The sequence below is a fragment of the Dryobates pubescens genome, chromosome 13, assembly GCF_014839835.1.
Source record: "Dryobates pubescens isolate bDryPub1 chromosome 13, bDryPub1.pri, whole genome shotgun sequence".
NCBI classification, from domain to species: domain Eukaryota; kingdom Metazoa; phylum Chordata; class Aves; order Piciformes; family Picidae; genus Dryobates; species Dryobates pubescens.
In genome coordinates, this window is record NC_071624.1 from 16,424,875 (window position 1) to 16,444,321 (window position 19,447).

Here is a 19,447-nt window from a genome sequence, read left to right on the forward strand (position 1 = left end):
CAGACCAGGTGGCCAGCCTCAAAGTTCAGCAAGCACTCTCTGAACTCAGGAGAATCACACAATTTATAATCAAGTTGTCCTTTGTATTGTGAGCAGGAAAGGATCCTATTAACAAGCACATCTGATGTTGTAACACTGAATGTGTGGCAGTAAGGGAAATGTGAGCATCCTCCGTTCCACAGGGAGCTACGAGCTCGCAGGCACTGCCCAAAAGAAGATGCTGCCTTAGCACAGCGCTAAAATTATACCATGTCCTGCTAATCATAGTGCAGATGTGGGAGCAAAGGAAAATGCATCATTATTGTCCAAGTGCTGTCCCACATATAGGGAATACATTAACCTTTAAACATACAAAATACTCTATCATAGCAATGGGGGGGGAGACATCAGAGGTTTTGTGGAGCAAGAGGGTGTATAATTCCCCAAACCACTGCACACAAAATGAGCCTGTTTTTAACAATAACCTCAGAGTACAGGACAAACAGAACTGTCAGGAATCCTAATCTTAGTATGTTTGCTGGCTGATTACAGTTTCTTCCACAATAGCTCGCTATTAACATTATTTCAGTTCCACAGTTGCACTGTGAATTCAGCTGTAGCAAAAGAACAAGAAGAAAAAACAAACACCCAAAAAAACCCCAAGGAACAACAATAGGGTCAGGTGCTCCTTAGTCTTTCAAGCATGTCCTTATTTCAGCTATATAAATATCCACAATAAAGTAGGAGTTGAGCCTTTAGCATGAGAAGAGTATCAGATTTTTCAGACTAAACCTGAAGAGCGTATACAAATAAACGTGTGAGCTGTGGCGGTCAACACCGCAGCTCTCCCAAAAGAAAGGAAACATTCTCATGCTACCAATACTAAAACAACTTTATGAAAGATTGCTGAGGAGTATCAAACAAACCCCACTGGTATAAACACATTAAATTTCTGGGGATACAGAACCCAGAAGCTTCAAGTTGCGCTCATTTAAACCCGCTGTCCGAACAACGCTTTGAGCGTGGGGAAAAATAACCATACAAAAAGAAATGGTGTCATAATTATATTTGCATGGAAAGTTTTTTTGGTGTATTAACCAATACAAAGCACTCATTTCAAACAAAAGGAGAAGCCAGCTTTAGCCCTCTGTTAACTGCCATGCAGACCAATTTCCTATCACGAAGCATGCTGGCTATAAATCTTATCAAGCAGTTTGAAATTGCTGCTATTACTGCTCATCAAGAGCGACTAATCCTGGATGGTGTTCAGGGAAGCTTCTGTAATGTCTGTCTCAAACAACTATTAATTCCTCATTTCCATGGGGATGAAATTTCAAGCACCAACCACCACCAACTCCTCCAGAGTTTAGATGGCAGCCCACAGAAAAGAAGCAGAGACTGCAAAATAGGAAGTTGCAAATATTTCAAAGGACAGACTCTTCCCTCTGGGAGTGATGCAGAACCAGAGCAGGCTGTCCAGACAGCACTCTCCATTCTCACAGTGCTTCACAGCTCTAGAGGTGGTAGACAACCTGATTCACTTCTGACACTTAACCCTGCTGTCAGCAGCAGGTTGGATGAGGTGACCTGCAGGGGTCCTTTCTAAACCCAAATTTTAACCAGAAGCATAGCTCCCCTCAAGCAGTATCATTTGAGTATTTGATGCAGGTTAAGAAACAGTCTTTCCTGAATAGAGTTGAAACCTAGTCAAAATCCAGTGGCAGTTCACTAGTTATACCATTATCAAACTGAGCTCCCCAACCCCCCACCCCTTCCTCCCCATTACTATTACTTCTTTAGGAAAGGCTTTTAAATAGCCCACTGAGATTGCTGCTTAGGGGTATAAGACAGGGAAAGGATGAGGGAGGCAACACCACCTACACCACCCCCCCCCTCAGAAAGATAAGGTAATAGCATGAACTCAAATAATGCCACTGAGAAGAGCATTGGCAGTACAGCTATGCAAAGTCACTTCCCCTTAAATTTGGATTTAACCTGCCTTGTATTGACTGTAGACAGCCTTCTACCTAGGGAATATCTGCTTCACTTCAAAGCTGTATTTGCCACTAGCGAGAAACCCTCATCTCAGTATTTAATACACAATTTGAAAGGTCTTTTGTTGCTTCTCCCTTCAGACCTGTTAAAAGATTTCTGTGTGGGCTCTCTCTCATAAAAAACACCAGCACTGTTTATCGTATTTGCACAGTTTTATCAAGAGGTAAAGCAGCAATCAAAAGCCTTCTTGCATGCTTTTATTCAATACTACATAATTAACTAGCTCTGCTTCTAAAGAACCAATTTAAAATGCTCCTCAAACCCAATCTGACTTCTCCAAGCACTCTGCAGTGTCTAATTCTCTATTCATTTTCCAGCCCTCATGATGCCCAAGAAAAAAAAAAAATTGGTTTTCCATAGATATCCACTTAATTTGTTACTGGTTTTCCATCTAGCTTAGGATCTCTCATTTACTTTTACTATTTGGTTATAAGAAAGTATGCATATACATAAAATTAAAAATCCAGATAAATGACTGAACAGAGAGAGAAATCTCCTGGGCTTGCAAGAAATTCATGACTTATTCTAAGATATTAAAATTATATAACACAGAAAGCAGCCACATCTGCAGCTTCTCATTCTTAAGTGCCTCACTATTTCCAGAACTAGAGATGAGAGAACAAGTTTTCCATCATGCAAGCAACACTCCCCCACAGGTTAGTGAATCCTCTTACCTTGGATGCACTGCAGGGTTCCATCCTCAGCCCTTATTGTGAAGGTTTCACCTGGATTAACTTGAACCAAAAAGACCTGCCAAAAGAAAACCACATTTGTCTCACTGTAAACTTACAAAAATTGAATTTCCCCAACCAATCTACTCTGTTACTGTATTCCTCAAGCTAACAAAGGAATGTGAGGCAGGGAGGGAACAGACTGGTGTCCTATATCTTTGAGTACCAGCAGGGTTCACAAAGCAGTAGAGATTTAAAGCCTACCTGGTCATCCAAACTTTAAGAGCTGAAATAAAGATGTAACTCAGTTGTGTGCAGGTAAAAATTATAGCTTTGGGTTCCACCACCAAACTCTTTACAGTGTGTTTAACTTGGCTAGATGCTGATAGCAAAGGACATAAATCTTTAGACCACTAGCACACGAGAACAGAGAGCAGATAAATTCCAGACTCCAGCACCAAGCCATACCAGATTTCAGCTTGAGGTGTAAAGGGACTTGAACCATCTTAGTAACAAATCATTTACCCACATGTAACAGCTCTCAGTAAACAAAATCCACAGGCACACACAGTAGCTGCACACACAGAACCAGTAATAAACTACTGATTTAGTAACAAATTGAATTAATCTTTTTCTTAATAATCAAAGCATCACCTCCATCTCCCCCACGGTGGGAATGCCACAAAGGCCAGGAAGCACCAAAACACCTCCCAGTTCAGTGTGCATCGTGCTCCTCTTCATTAATTTCACATGTGTAAAAGGATACTTTTAAAACTTCTGATTGAGATTTCTTTCTTTAATGGAGTCTCCCTGGGAACTAGAGATCACCTGTCCCATGCTCTCACTGCTTGGGAAACTTCTACTTGCACACTTCAAGCACACTCTGTTAACTTGGCTTTGTCATAAATTCAATCAAGATCTAGATTAATCTTGGTATAAAACTGAAAAAGGGACCTGAGCCATCTTAAAAATAAATAATTTCATAGAATCATAGAATCAATAAGGTTGGAAAAGGCCTCAGAGATCATCAAGCCCAACCTATCACCCAACACCTCATGACTAACTAAACCATGGCTTCCAGTGCCACATCCAGTCCAGTCTTGAACACCTCCAGGGATAGTGACTCCACCACCTCCCTGGGCAGCACATTCCAATGGCCAAATAACTCTTTCTGTGATGAACTTTCTCCTCACCTCGAGCCTAAACCTCCCTGGCTGCAGCTTGAGACTGTGTCCTCTTGTTCTGGTGCTGCTTGCCTGGGAGAAGAGACCAATCCCCACCTGTCTACAACCTCCTCTCAGGTAGTTACCCACATGTAACAGATCTCAGTAAACAAAATCCACAGGCACACACAATTCAGTAGCTGCACACACAGAAATTAGGGTTTTTTTAGATCTTCTTGTGAAAAACCTCTCTCCAAACTTAGCTCTGGCTCTTTGTATTCTGGGGCACATGCATGCAGAATTTAATGATTCACTCTGGAAAGACAGAATCTGAATTAATGTTCTGTTTCTGAACTCCTTAAGCTAAATGCATACGATAATTATTACCTAGATGACCTTTTGAATTACAGTAATCCTAGAGAAACGTTTTTAAGGCACAAGCTGGAGATGGGGGGGGGAGGACATATGAAAGCCATTATTTTGTCTATAACAATAATTTCTCAGGGAACACAAATCAGGGTGGATCTGATCCAGCATATAGAGCACAATAAATGGTTCAGAAAAGATAGGAGGCACAAAGCCATTCCATCCCTAATCTCAGAACAATCAACATTTAAGTGACAGTATTTAAGTGCTCTCTTGCTGTGAATAGGCATGGATTATCCACAATGGGATAGAAGCATCAGCTCAAAAGAAGCACAGAGCAAAGAGCAGTGCTGTTCAGATTAAAAACAACCAGAAACACCAAGAGGCAAAAGAATGACAAAAATATTTCACTCACTCATTTGCATAATACATCTACACCAACACTGCTAAAGTTGGTTAGTTATTAACATGTCTGATTAACACAAAGCAGATGCCCTAACACATCACACTTCTGGGAGAACTTGGTCCAGTTCCTCAAAATGGGCTTGGAAATCAAGTGGAAAATTAGACTGGGGGCTTTTGGAAGATGTAATCTCAAATATATTTTTTTTCCTCTATTAAATGTACCAAACTAGAAACCAATCAGATTCTTTTTAGTGGCTCTAAAACACTGGTGAATGTTTAATGTGGGACAGAGAGATGGCAAGTTAAACTCTTCTCTAAGCAAGTTTAACTCTTGCCTAAGCAGGAAGTCAATGCTGGAACAGGTTGCCCAGGGAGATCATGGATGTCTCTTCCCTGGAGATGTTCACAACCAGGTTTGATGAGGCCTTGAGCAAGCTGGCCTAGTGGAAGGTGTCCCTGCCCATGGTGGGAGAGTTGAAACTAGGTGACCTTTAAGGTCCTTTTCAAACCAATCTACGAATCTATGAATGAAATGCATCCCCCGGACTGATGTCTCCTGTTTGGAAAGGTTGATATTCTGCCTAAAGCAGGGAGTTGAGTTTAATGGCAGGCGTATGACTGACCTTGAGAGAGGGATTCCTCTTCCTACACAAGGCACGTGTCTACTCCAGTTATCAGAAGGGGATGATTTACAAATTCCTTTGCAAAGAGTCACAGCTAAAGGTCCATCAGCAGCCCAAGTGTCTGCATTAGCATGCCCGCAGCTGTGCTTTGAAAATAGCTCCTTGGGTTTCCACATTAAAAACAGATTATATCCCCAATAACAGCTGCTGCTTACCATGGTCAAAACGAAGCAGCATTATCCTTACCTAATTATGCAGGTTGTTAACACAAACAAATTGTTCCATCAAATTTGTTTCCTGAAGGGCAGCAGCCATTACAGCTTCGTCCCCTCATCATGAGCCCATGGGGAGAGGCTGGGACTTACACAGAGCAGCTTCAATTAAAGTGTTACATATATGACAATATTTCTTTATTGGCAGTCCCCAGAGCAAAGATCTCATGCTTATTAAAACAAAAACCAAATTCTCAGCACTAGTTACTGTCAGAAAACATGGGACTAGATTGGTTAGAAAGCCAAGTTCTCCATTGTGTGAGACACCACCTGGAATACCGCATTGAGTTTTGGGCTTCCCAGTTCAAGAGAGACAGGGATCTGATGGACAGAGTCCAACAGAGAGCCGCAAGGATGACTGGGAGACTTGAACATCTCTCCTGAGAAGAAAGCCTGAGAGACTTAGGGCTGTGTAGTCCTGAGAAGAGAATCAAGTACTGTAGCTGTCACTTCTTAGAATGTAAGGGGGAAAAAATAAAGTTCTGAAGATATTAAAAGACTTTTTTTTCCCCACTGATGCTCCAATTAATCAACTTTGGAGCAGAAGGAAAGACTTATGGCTGTTGCTAGAGAAAAGCAGCTATATCAAGAGCTGAGGTGTGACTGATGTGGGTCAACAGAGGAGCAAAGGCATCCACAGGGAGGATGGTGGGCACATGAGCACTTGTACCTCAAGTGGCCTCAGAAGCAGCAATCAGGATGCTCCTCAAGCACAGACCTTCGCTTGCCTACCACTGCAGGCTGATCCCTACCAGCAGTGCAGCCCCAGCCTCTCCCCTTTGGCCCAAGCTGGGGTGCTGGGGTTTGCTCCTATAACACACCCCACTACCCAAACCCCTCTGCATTCACTCCATACACCATGTAGCCCCCAAGAGCTTGCAGCTGCAAAGCTCTAACAAACCACAGAGTCAAGGGCAAACCATTAAACGCAGAGCACAATGACTGTTAGATACTGAGCATCTTCCAGCCAATGCCCCCCCCCCTCTGCCCCAGTTGCCTGGGACATATAATAATGAGGCACACTGTGACTTCTTTTGTTTATACACACTAAGTATGTCAAACTACTTCAAAGATTTGGTTTTCTCCACATCTGACAAAACAACACAGCCATACTCTACAGTCTGGAACTGCAGCTTTGCTGTTTCCTTGCCACACAATGGATGCTCATCAGAATGCCTTGTTGCTGGAGCTTTTAATTAAAAATCTGAGGAAAGCAATAAAAACCCTCTAAAGATAACGTCTTTGTTTTCATGAAAACAAACAGAGACAATCTGTAATTGCCCTGTGTCTCTCTCAATATTCATCATCCCAAGCACACACACACGAGAGATAGCAACAACAACAGGCACGGAAAGCCACTGTGAGCCCACACTGCTGCGCAGCAGCAGCACCAGGGTGTGGTCCAATGTCCAAGGACACTTCAGCCCAGCTTCAGTTCCTTGGCCTCCTCACATTCAAGTGTCACAAGCTCCGGCTTTTTGGGAGTAGGGTGTCAGCAGCACAATTCCAAAGGCTTTTTCTTTTCCCTCTAAAGCACTCAGATGTTTCCTTTAGCAATTTACTCCACTCAGTGTTAAAGGCCAGCCGTACCTGCTGCATCCACAGAGAAAGCTTTTGCTTTTTGTATTTAACAATGTTGTTATGTTTTAAAGTCGTGTTTGCTAAGACTGATTAATGTTACTGTTGCATAGTTACTATAAATATTTATAATCACACACACACCCAATTTGGCAGTAATTGCTCTCAAGTTTTCATGATGAGCCAAACACGTGTCACTCGTGTCCCCTTCATTCCTACCATCACGACTACTGGGAGTAGGGAAAGAGTCTAACAGACCTGACAGCAAAGGTTAGCACAGGCTTAAAGCTTGCTTCAGGAATATAAAATATATATGTTGGGAGCTAACAGTCTCATACAAAGACAGAAAACGTGCCTTGATAAGGACCAAGGCCACGTGCTATTATCTGGTTTGGACAGTATCCATTTACTTATGAAAGTGTTTAAACACAAGAAGAAAATCCACATCCAAAATCGGTCATTGTCTTCTAACTGCTTTGCTGCAGATCCCCTGGGAGCACAGGAGCAGCAGCAAGTAGGAAGATACTCACCTGCATCCTGGGACAAGGCTGCCCAGGAGGGTTGTGGAGTCTCCCTCTCCGGAGATATTCAAAACTCACCCAGATGTGTTCCTGTGTGATCTGCTCTAGGTGCTCCTGCTCTGGCAGGGGGGTTGGATTGGATGATCTTTTGAGGTCCCTTCCAGCCCCTAACATTCTGTGATGCAATACAACCCAATCCTTGCTTCAAAGTATCTCCACTTTATGAGGACCTTTTCCTTCCTAAAGTCAAATAGCCTCTTGCACTGCTTTGGCTTATTAAAATCCTGCCTTGAGTGTTTTCCAGCGTGGCAAATTTTGTCTTCCCTGTTTATACATGCTTCACCCAGTCACAGGTTTCTCACAAATGCTTTACATTATTGAAATCTGCTGTATTTATAACCTCTACAGTGAACAACTTTTGCAATATATTGCACCTGTTGAAAAAAGATACCTACAAACCAAACCAAAAATATCAACAAAATCCCAAAGCACAGAATAATCATTTGAGTTCAGCCTCTATTCTATTTTAAAGGACTCTGCCCCAGAGCCTGATGAATTTCCAGCCTCTACTCAATTTCCAGCTCTCTCCTGCATAAAGGGCCAAAGAGTTCACACCATTCTTTGGGCAATATTCCTTCCAGAAATGCATCCCTCATCAGCCACACAGAAGCAGCAAGTGTTTATCTACCATCAGCCTCTCTTCAGTAAGAGAAATCAAGGAACATGCTACACAATTCACAAACAGTGAATTTTAACAATTAATACTTTGATAATAGCATTCTGGGTTTAAATAACCTCTTTTCATAGGACAGAAAAATAAAGGCACGAAGCAATTCTGTCAGTTTACGATGAGCACTATGGCTAGCGAAGCCCACAAGTGAGAGATCCTGAACCCCCTCATTCATCACACAAACTCCAGACAAGCAGTTAAAAAAGAAGTCACTATAGCTCTGTAACAAATTGCTCTGACAAGCAAGAGATTTCATGATTCATGAAGTTTTGGCAGATTCTGTGTTTCACTGGATTCACAAAGAAACATCTTTGAGAGAACAGCCTCAGGAGTTTGGCCACCAACATCCTTTGCCTAAAATGCCTTCAGAGAAGTTCATTCCAGAGACTTCCTAGAGAGCAAACACCACCCATGGGTGAACTTTGCTCATGCTACTCATCTGCCATCTGTTCTAGTCTAAATGTCTAAGAGTACTGCATCTGCCTTAAAATTGAATAATAGAATTGTTAGGGTTGGAAAGGACCTCAAGGATCATCTAGTTCCAACTCCTCTGCCATTGCCAGGGACACCTCACACTACAGCAGGTTGCCCAGAGCCACATCCAGCCTGGCCTTAAACACCTCCAGGGATGAGTCTTCTACCACCTCCCTGGGCAACCTGTTCCAGTGTCTCACCACCCTCATGGTGCAAAACTTCTTCTTAACATCCAGTCTGAATCTACCCATTCCTAGTTTTTTTTCTATTCCCCCTAGTCCTATTCCTACCTGACACCCTAAAAAGTCCCTCCCCAGCTTTCTTGTAGGCCCCCTTCAGATACCGGAAGGTCACAATTAGGTCTCCTCAGAGCCTTCTCTTCTCCAAACTGAATACATTTAAAAAGAGAGAAACTTCATCATCCTTTATCCAGTAGTCATTATCATGGACTGATGCTTCTTCAGGTAGCTTTGATATGTACCAGCTGTAAATCTTGTTCTACTAGAAATAAGCCTCCCATGTCCATTTCTGGAAGTATATACCAGAAACACCAAAACCAAACAGCAAACCTCAAGGAAATATGAAGAACTAACTCTACATTTTGGCACAAAGTTTATTCCCTCAGCTCAGCTGCTCAGGTACAGCACAAAACTCAGCTAAATGCTTCCAAGCTCTTCCAAGGTATACAGACTTCTTGTGCTACAGGAAAGTAACAAAAGCTTGCTCCTCATTCAGATGTACTCTTCTCTCCCCTATTCAAAGTGTGTGACCTGAAAAGACAAAAAAAGCCACACACAGCACTACCTGCAGTGCCTGGGCTCAAGCCAAATAGAGGAAAAACCCACCAGGGTTCAGTAAACACACCTTTTCAAAGAGCAGGCAAGCAGAAAACTTGCTACATCACTGCAGGTGCAGAGACTGAACCAAGCCAAAATAAAACCCTCCCAAACTAAAATCACTTAGCATTCTAAACAGCCATGCTGTGGCACAGCTGGCTGCCCCTCCACTTTCTACTGCAAGCTTTTGAGAGCTTGCAGTGGAGTACCTACAGGAAACCATTGAAATTCTTGGACCAAAAGGTTAATTATTGCTCCTTGAATCCCCACAGGAGTTACAAGTGGATTAGAAGCAGAAACAGGGTAAGCAGCAGCTCTGGAAAGGGCACCAAAGCATTAAATACAGTCAGCAGTAGTGGAAATTAAGTGTGGGAAACTTTAAAGAAAAAAACACAACCCAAAAGCCAGCGCTAGAAATGTCATTTGGGGTAGTCTAGAGAAGAGATTATCATCAAGCAGGCAGAGACATTCCTAGCTCTGCCCTGTACAGCTCTACAGCGCTTATCCCCAGGAAGATGAAACAACTGAATGTTCCTCTGCAATTGCCTTACAGTACAATTGCCTGTTTGCAATTTTCTGTCTGTTTGCTGGCAGAATTGCCTTTTGCATGGCTCTCCATCTGGCTGCTGGTAAAGCTAAGGTTTTTTACTGCTCTCTCCTACGCAGATAAGAAGGGGTCTCTTGAGAAAAGCCTCTTCTCTGAAGCTCAGCCTTTCCAAGTACAGGTTATGGCACAGCTCTACCATGCTGGCATGGATGAGGTGTCACACATGAGGGTGAGCAACAGCAAGTGTACCCAGAGCATCTCATCAGGAAAGCACTGATCAGTGTGCTGGCCTTGCTGCAGTCTAGAAAATTCCATGCAACCTGTGTCCCACCAGCTCAGCTGCGATGCTTTCCTCCTTCCAGCTTCCCACCAAGGCTGGAATTACACCCTGGAAAAGCACATGTCCTTATAAAACTAGCACCTATTTATGGACTGATATAAACCATCTTTCTTAAGGCAGTCATTCTTACCTGAGTGGAATCTGAAAGCTGTTCCTGCCTTACAAGTAACTAAGATCAATCTCTTTCAACAACACATAATATTTGTTCCTACATTAGATAACAAATCACATTAAGAACAATTTGTGTGGTCCATTTGCTGCTTCTGTATGCAGAGATCAAATAAAGCATCTATTCCAATGTCATTCCATTTTAGAATTGTACTTTTAAAAAGCAAAGGCATCAACTAAAGCTTCAGGAATAGGATGAAAATGATCAATCATAGAATGGTATAGGTTGGAAGGGACCTTAGAGATCATCTACTCCAACCTTCCCACCATGGGCAGGGATGCCTCTCAACTAGACTCAGCTGCTCAAGGCCTCATCCAACCTGGCATCCACAACCTCCCTGGGCAGCCTATTCCAGAGTCTCACCACCCTCACACTGAAGAACTTCTTCCTAAGATTCAGTCTAAACCTACTCTCCCTCAGCTTGAAACCATTCTCCCTTGTCCTGTTGCTAGACATCCTTATGATAAGTCCCTCTGCAGCCTTCCTGTAGGACCCCTTCAGATACTGGAAGGTAGACATAAGATTCCCCAGAGTCTTGTCTTCTCTAGGCTGAACAACCCCAGCTCCCTCAGTCTACCCAGCAGAAGTTTTCCAACCCTTGGATCATCTTTGTGGCCCTCCTCTGGACTCGCTCTAGCAGCTCTACATCCCTCCTATGGATGCCAGAACTGGGTGCAGATACAAAGCATAAAGGCAGCTAACCTTTGCAACATGTAAGGGCACATCCAGACCAGAGGTCAAAAACAAGTACTTCAAGAGATAAGGTGGTGAGGTCCACAAGCATCACCTAACAAAGGAACCTGGCCCAGAACTGTTCAGCTAAGTCATATTTGCATAGCAGAGTGCAAGCAAGAAGTAACGCACTTCCAGTACATCAGGCATCCTTTCTACTCCAGAACATCAGATGAGGAAGAAGCTCATTTAAAGGCAGTGGAAGCATGAATCATCACTGATGGGGAAATTCAAAAACTGACTTAAAACCTCATCTCAAAGGAAGGCTCAGAATACTTCATCTATTCTTTCTGTAACACTGAAGGGCCCGTTGGGCAGTCTAACCTGAGAAATGGTTTCCAGCAAAGGGGAAACCATGCTTCAGGAACAATTACCCTATCCAGTATCAATAAGACTGTGCCTTCACTTAAGCATATGAATATTGGATTTGGTAAATAGGGCCATTAAAAGCTTTCTTGTCTTTTCTATTATTTTTTTTTCCAAGCTGAAGTACACTGTGCAGAAATTACTTTGAAACACATATGACCACAGTAATGAAAATCTGTATTGTATTAAGAACCCAGGTAAGCACAAAGACTTAGAAACTATTCGTCCTCTCAAGGTTGGTGTAACTCAAAACACAGCTTGGAGGGAGGAACATATGATCAAGAGATCAAGAACTAACAGAATGGCATTTTGTATTGATTCATGAAGCTTATTTCTTCTACCTTGGTTAAAATACTTTGCTGAAACGGCTCAAATTAGGAGAGAATCAAACTGAGTAGCACAGAACAATTTCTATGACAGATGTCCTACAAAGACAAACATAAATCTAAGATGACAGGTTTGGGAACCTACCCACCATCAGCTTGACCCTCCAGGCTGTATCCTGACACGAAGGCATCACTAGAATCTCATCATTCCCCCTATTCTATTAGGAAATATGTCCTAGAAAAATATGAAGGCAACTGTAAATTTGGCCCACACAAAAGTCACTTCTGCTTCTTAGAATGTAGGACAGGGTAACACATAGGGAGCAGTGCACTCAGGTAAGCAAAGGGTATCAGACAGGGCTCTTCAAAACTCTCCATTCCTTTACAGCCTCAGCTTTGTTTTTAAGCTCTTAAAAATCTCATCACAAATACTAGCAAGATGTCTGGGTAACAGGTAGCACAGGTAAATCATGACACCACCCTTCTGCAAAGCCCTCACACATGCAGCATTTACAGCTGTCAGCTCAATCCCACTGCTTTAACTTCAACAACCACACATGTAAATCGCCACAATAAATTTAACAGTACCCTTAAAGCATTGCTTTTAACATCCTTCCAATGCAAGGGAAGATTTCTGCCTTCCAGGAAATACTCTCTCCTCCCTAACACTAGGGAAAGCCTGCTTCAAAATCCCTTGGTGGCCCTGAAACATTTTGATTCAAAGCAGCCACCCAGGGCAAAGCTGACTGACCTGCTGCGATCCATCGCCATTGACGATGTGCGGCATCATGGCTACCTCCCCGTTCAGCAACGGCGGCAGCTCCAGCGGGATTTGGTCGGTCATCATCATTGTGACGTACATTCATGGAGAATTTTCCTCAACGGGCTTCCTGCAAAAGAAGCATCAGTTAAAGACCCTGGAAAACACAGCTGTGCCTTCGAAGGTCACTACCGTCCACGGGGATTTTGCCATTAAGGTAGCAACCTAAGCAGGAGACCCGTTTCTGTAATGTAAAGCATAGCGGAGCTTGAGGCACCCAGCCGAGGTTTTAACTGTTAGATCAAGAGATGAGATCCCTCTTCAGTGGTGCCCAGTGACAGGACATGGAACAACAAGTATGAGTCAGAACACAAGAGGTTCCACCTCAACACGAGAAGATGCATCTTTATGTTGAGGGTGACAGAGCACTCACACAGGCTGCCCAGAGAAGTCACGGAATCTCCTTCTTTGGAGACATCCAAAACCCACCTGGATGCATTCTTGTGTCACCTACTCTAGGTGATCCTGTTTGGGCATGGGGGTTGGACTCTACGATCTCGAGAGGCTCCTTCCAACCCCTAACATTCTGTGATTCTATGTAGCACGAGGAAAATCAAGTTTCCATACAAAATCAGCAAGTCAGATTCCCACTCTTTCCCAGGATTACAATCCCCCAGCGCTCATCACACCATTGCAACAGGCAAGCTCCAAGATACTCAGAAGGAGATTTGCTCTGTTCCTAAAAATCAGCATCCTGTTTGCTGCCACAGGGAACTGTTGGAACCACATCATTTGTGTTATCAAGAGGATATCTCAGTTTCACTCAATAGCCACAGTTCAAAGCCAAACACCTTTCTTTACTTTCTAGGACCCTGTAAACTGTGTGAACTGCCACCTAGAACACTAAGAGCAGGCACCTGACTTCCACTTAATCATGATCCAAACAATCACACTTTCGGCTGGAGCAGGAGGAACAACACCTCCCCATGCTCTGAACATCTGCTGTACTGAGGACAATAGAAGATGACCCGACTTAAGGATTTGTAAAGAATCACATAGCACTTTAGCACACACCCTCCTTTTGAGGAGCTAATTGGTGTGATATGTAAGCATCACTAAAACAAAGCAGGAGACTGCTTTGTAAAAACAGGCCTTAATTCAACATTAAAGGTTCCATCATACTGTTTTATTGGGGAATAAATAATCCAGTCCTTTGGTGAATAAGATGGAAGACCTTATCACACAGCTTGTCTAGACTTCTACAAAAGAAGCAAAGCAACCTTACAGGTCTGGTGCTGATCAGGTAACTTCCTTAGCATCTCTCATGTCACAGAAACCCAAAGTCCTCCTGAATAATTTCATATACATCACAAACTCAAGTCAGGAAAAAAAACTGTGCTGCAGCACAGGTGGCTGGTAATGGCCAGGCAATCAGCTGGCAAAAGACCAGAGCACAGAGAGGATTTTTCAGCAAAGAGCAACAAGAACTCACAAAGAAAGTGGTGGAGAACCTGGTATTGGCATGGAGCACTTGACTACAGAGCTATAAACTGGGAGTAGAATTCATCTACCTCAGAGGACACAAAGGGCTGAGCCAACCTCACCAGGACTGGAGCACGCAGTTCCACAAATGCTGCACGCTGCAAACCCACCACCCTCGTATGTCGTACCTGCTCTGCCCCCAGGTTCTGCTAGGCTTCACAATTACAATTGTTTTTATCAGTTAAATAACTAAAGCAATAGTTTAGTTGAAATGCACTCTCTTCACTTTCAAGAACTTCTTACAGAGCCTGCTGCAATGCCATCCCCTGCAGAGCAACCCAGTAATCAGAAACATCAGTGTGAGCAGGAGGTGGTACTCCAGCTCCTGAAGAGGACCACTTGTGTGATTTAAGAGTGATGGCAGTGCCCACACAGACTCAATCAGATCAATCCTCTCATTCCTAGCACACAGGCCCCCTTCACATCTAAGCAGCACCGGTAGACTAAAAGTGCATTTGTTTTTCAGATGATGTGCAAACTGAGCCTTGTCACCTCCAGCCATACACCTCAAGACCAGCATTTTAATTAAACTCGATACCAAATTTAGCACAACTCTCACAGCTCTTTCCAATCATCTTACCCGTGTGAAAACACCACTTTTCTAATCATCACTTCACTCAGACATAAACAGAGGCAATCTATTTTCATCCACCTTTAAATGAAATCCTTCCTTGTATTTGCAACTCAGTTATGGGACTGAAGGCGTCAAAAGCTTGAGACAGTTGTCAAGGGGACGGTATGACCACAGCCAGGTTTCAAGTCCATCTCTGGCCTGCATCAACCGATTTGTCCCAGAGTCTGGCAGTGTTTTAGTCCTGCTGTCACCACTACTCTGAATAATCTGTCTTGCAGTGCAAAGGAGTAAAGACACTGCCAAACACTTCTGCAGCCCATAGGATCAAGCTCTCTGATCTGGCACGGGTCTATCAGTGACCAAAGCCTCCCCAGCTCAGGCACTCAAACCTCTGACCCAGCCGTTACACAGGCTACACAAATCTATCCGACAGCCCGGAAGCTTTGCTCAACACATTTCCCCCCTGAAGTTTTGCAATAGTTGGAATTTCTTCCAAAACCTTTTGCTTCTCATTGCTTCAGAGTCTCAGGCTTTAATTCTGAGAAAGATCTACGACCACTGCCAATACTCACAGGTGCTGGATATTGGGGATGGAGAGGAAGGAAGGGGGCAATGAGATTAGAGGGTTTGTTTTAAATTATGAGGAAGAGGAGAACGTGTGAGGTTTTAAACCATTCCTCAAATACTTGGGATTAAGAAAAGGACTTAAAAAGCCTAATACTGAACACCAGTGAGAACACTGGGGTCAGCAGCTGTCAATGGAAACAGGCTGACTTAGCCAACGGTCAGTTTTATCCCAAACTACAGTGGTTATACATGTAGTTATGTATCTATAGTTTGTGTGTGTGCAGTTTTATATAGATACATAAAGACTAGAGACAAAGTTCATAGGAACTATTTAACCCCCATGTAAAACAGCATCCCTCCTCCTCCAAACAAATGACACATTCAACTACTCCAGAAGTCATCAAAGAGTTGTGGTCAATGGGACAGAGTCTAATTGGAGACCTGTATCTAGTGGAGTCCCTCGGGGGTTGGTACTGGAACCAGCACTATTCAATATATTCATCAACAACCTGGATGAGGGCACAAAGGGCACTGTCAGAAAGTTTGCTGATGATAAAACTGAGACAAGTGGCTGACACACCTAAAGGCTGAGCTGCCATTCAGCCAGACCTGGACAGGCTGGAGAGCTGGGTAGGGAGAAATTGAATGAAATACATGTGTAGAGTCTTGCCTCTGGGAATGAACAGCCCCACAGACCAGTACAGGTTGGAGAGCAGCTCTAGGGAAAAGGATCTGCTGGTCCCGTTGGACAGAAGGATGACCATGAGCCAGTATGTGCCCTTGTAGCCAAGGCGGCCAGTGGTATCCTGGGGTGTATTAGAAGGGTTGTGGTCAAAGGAGGTTCTCCTCCCCCTCTGCTCTGCCCTGGTGAGGCTGCATCTGAAATATTGTGTGCAGTTCTGGGCCCCTCAGTTCAAAAAGGACCTCTGGGAATTGCTTGAATGACTCCAGCATAGAGACACGAAGATGATGAAAGAAGTGGAACATCTCCCTTATGAGGAAAGGCTGAGGGAGCTGGGTCTCTTCAGCCCGGAGGAGAGGAGACTGAGGAGTGACCTCACTCATGTTTAGAAATATGCAAAGGGCAAGTGTGAGGAGGACAGAGCCAGTCTCTGCTCAGTGATGTCCAATGACAGAGCAAGAAGCAACGAGTGCAAGCTGGAGCACAGAAGGTTCCATGTGAACATAAGGGAAAAACTTTTTCACTGTGAGAGTGACAGAACACTGGAACAGGCTGCCCTGAGAGGTTGTGGAGCCTCCTTCTCAGGAAAAAATCAAAACTCACCTGGATTCGTTCCAGTGTGACCTACTTCAGGTGACCCTGCTCTGACAGGGGGGTTAGACTGGATGATCTTTTGAGGTCCCTTGCAACCTCTAACATTCTGAGATTCTGTGAATCTGAAAGGCCCAGCTTTAATGGAGCTTGAGCATCACACTATTTTCTTAAGGAAAAAGAAATGCCAGACTGTAGCTTGAAGCTACATATTTTCCTAGTAATACTTCCATTCCAGGCACAACCACCAATGTGTCAACATTTATTTGCTACATGTCATTATTTAAAGCTTTACAGCTGCATTCCTTTTGCTTTATTAATGGTTTGTCACTACAGCCATGTCTACACTTGCCTCACTTTAAAAGAAGGAAAAAAAAAAAGAAAATAAGAGGAAAAAGTGAAATGGGTTTCCCTCATTTGTCAGGTCTGGTACAACCCTCCAGAGGTAACATCAGCAACAATCCTGGCTGCACAATGCTGCCAGCCACAGGTAGTACTTCACATAGATGTACACATAGTACTTAACATAGATGGTGAGGGGTTTGGAGCACAAGCCCTATGAGGAGAGCCTGAGCAAGCTGGGGTTGCTTAGCCTGGAGAAGAGGAGGCTCAGGGGAGACCTTCTTGCTCTCTACAACTCCCTGAAGGGAGGTTGTAGCCAGGTGAGGGTTGGTCTCTTCTCCCAGGCAACCAGCACCAGAACAAGAGGACACAGTCTCAAGCTGTGCCAGGGGAGGTTTAGGCTGGATGTTAGGAAGAAATTCTTCAAAGAGAGAGTGATTGCCCATTGGAATGTGCTGCCCAGGGAGGTGGTGGAGTCGCCATCACTGGAGGTGTTTAGGAGGAGACTTGATGGGGTGCTTGGTGCCATGGTTTAATTGATTAGATGGTGTTGGGTGATAGGTTGGACACAATGATCTCAAAGGTCTTTTCCAGCCTGGTTTATTCTATTCTATTCTACTTCATGCAGAATTAGACAAGATGGGGTTAAAACATCTACATGACACTGGCAGACCACACCAAAGGCAAAACCTTAAGAAAAGGCTTCATGCACTCTTTTAGCTTATTTGCTCATCCATCCTACATAAAACAGATTCATTCACCATGCACTCACACCCTTCCTAAAACCTGGCTCTCCCCCTACCTCCCTTGATTAATACAAAAAAGGTGAGGTCTGCACACAACCCTCTTTTTCTTTCTGTGAATTCAGGAGTATCCCTGGAAGAAAGTACCAGACAAGGATGCAAAAGAGGCACATTTCAGGATATGAGAACTCTTCCTTAGCTAAAATGTGAGCTGCCAAATACTAACCCACAGCTTTTTCTTTTTTTTTTTTTTTTTTGTTTTTCAGGTACTAACTCAAATTTGGGGTTTTGTCTAGAAAGCTGACTATACCTAAATTTAAAAAAGCTATTTCCTGTGTGTCTGCATTCCCTAGCTTTGGCTGGGATGAGCCACAGCAACGCCAACACGGAGCAAGAGGCTGCATCTCCCTGCCTAACTCCAGGCAAATATGGGAAATTACAGCTTCCCAACCTGCTGTAGAGCGAACAAGAACAACCAACCATCCAAGCTTAACATTTCTCTCCCCAAACCAATCTGTTGATGTTGTTAAGTTACTATTACAAATCTGATGTTCAGTTTGGTACTGTAGACTTCTACTGATCACCGAGATGATTCTCTTTCCTTAAATGAATTCAGCATGTGAATTAGTAATATATGACTTAGTAATATATAAATTAGTTGCACATGGCCCTAGAGGGAAAATTAAAAGACACAGAAGAACAAACTGTAACTATCTAGAAAACAATGGCCATGTATGGTCAACTAACATGACCCAACAGGTTACATCAGACTTCTCCTGAAATTCCAAAAGCAGTGTGAGCCACACCAAGATACCCAAGTCCTACTTTTCCTAGAAGGTTTTATCCATGTTATTGATGGAGCTGTAAGCCAAGAACATTTTCTTGTTGTGTTCTTTTCCACCTTCAGCAATTTACAAAGCTGAAAAATCTCTTCCAGCTATGGCAGACAAATTCAAGGAACCTGGCAGAAGCAAGAAGAGTTCTGCATATTCAGTCCTGTGACCACTCTCTGCAAAGGCTTAATTTTTATTTCCCTTCAGCAGACCATTAAAAGCTACGGAACAAAGTGTTCTGCTTTTTTATCAGGATCATCTGGAATTACAAAATTTGTACTCCACAGATGACAGACAGCTTTCTGATAGAGCCACGTATCCTGCTTTATTTAACACACCACAAAACTCCACATTTGCACTCCTGCAGTGCTCACTCGGGGTTATTCCGTCTGATTAGAAAGGAACACACTGCAGAAAGAGTCAGAAGCTCCACCACCTTCAGTCCTATTGTTACCACAGATTAGAAACAGACACACAGTATAAAACTTTAGAAGGAAGAATTATCTATATCCAGCCCAAAAATGCTCCTTACATTTTCAAGATGATGAAGTTCACACAGAGGTGGTGCATGCACACACACATATTAATAAACAAGATTAATAAATTCATTAACAATTAATTAAGAAACAAGAAAACAAAGACTCCTTAGATTTTCCACAA

At 43.3% G+C, this 19,447-nt stretch overlaps 1 protein-coding gene across 1 annotated transcript in view; it reads right to left on the reverse strand.

The window, feature by feature from the left end:
• FNDC3B (fibronectin type III domain containing 3B) overlaps positions 1 to 19,447 on the reverse strand; it is a 229,775-nt gene that overhangs the window by 173,043 nt on the left and 37,285 nt on the right. The window contains exons 2-3 of the mRNA XM_054166761.1: positions 12,905 to 13,043; positions 2,709 to 2,784 (exon numbers count right to left, since the gene is read on the reverse strand). Coding sequence (XP_054022736.1) covers positions 2,709 to 2,784; positions 12,905 to 13,015 — 187 coding nt within the window. The 5' untranslated portion in view covers positions 13,016 to 13,043. The remainder of the gene's footprint in view (positions 1 to 2,708; positions 2,785 to 12,904; positions 13,044 to 19,447) is intronic.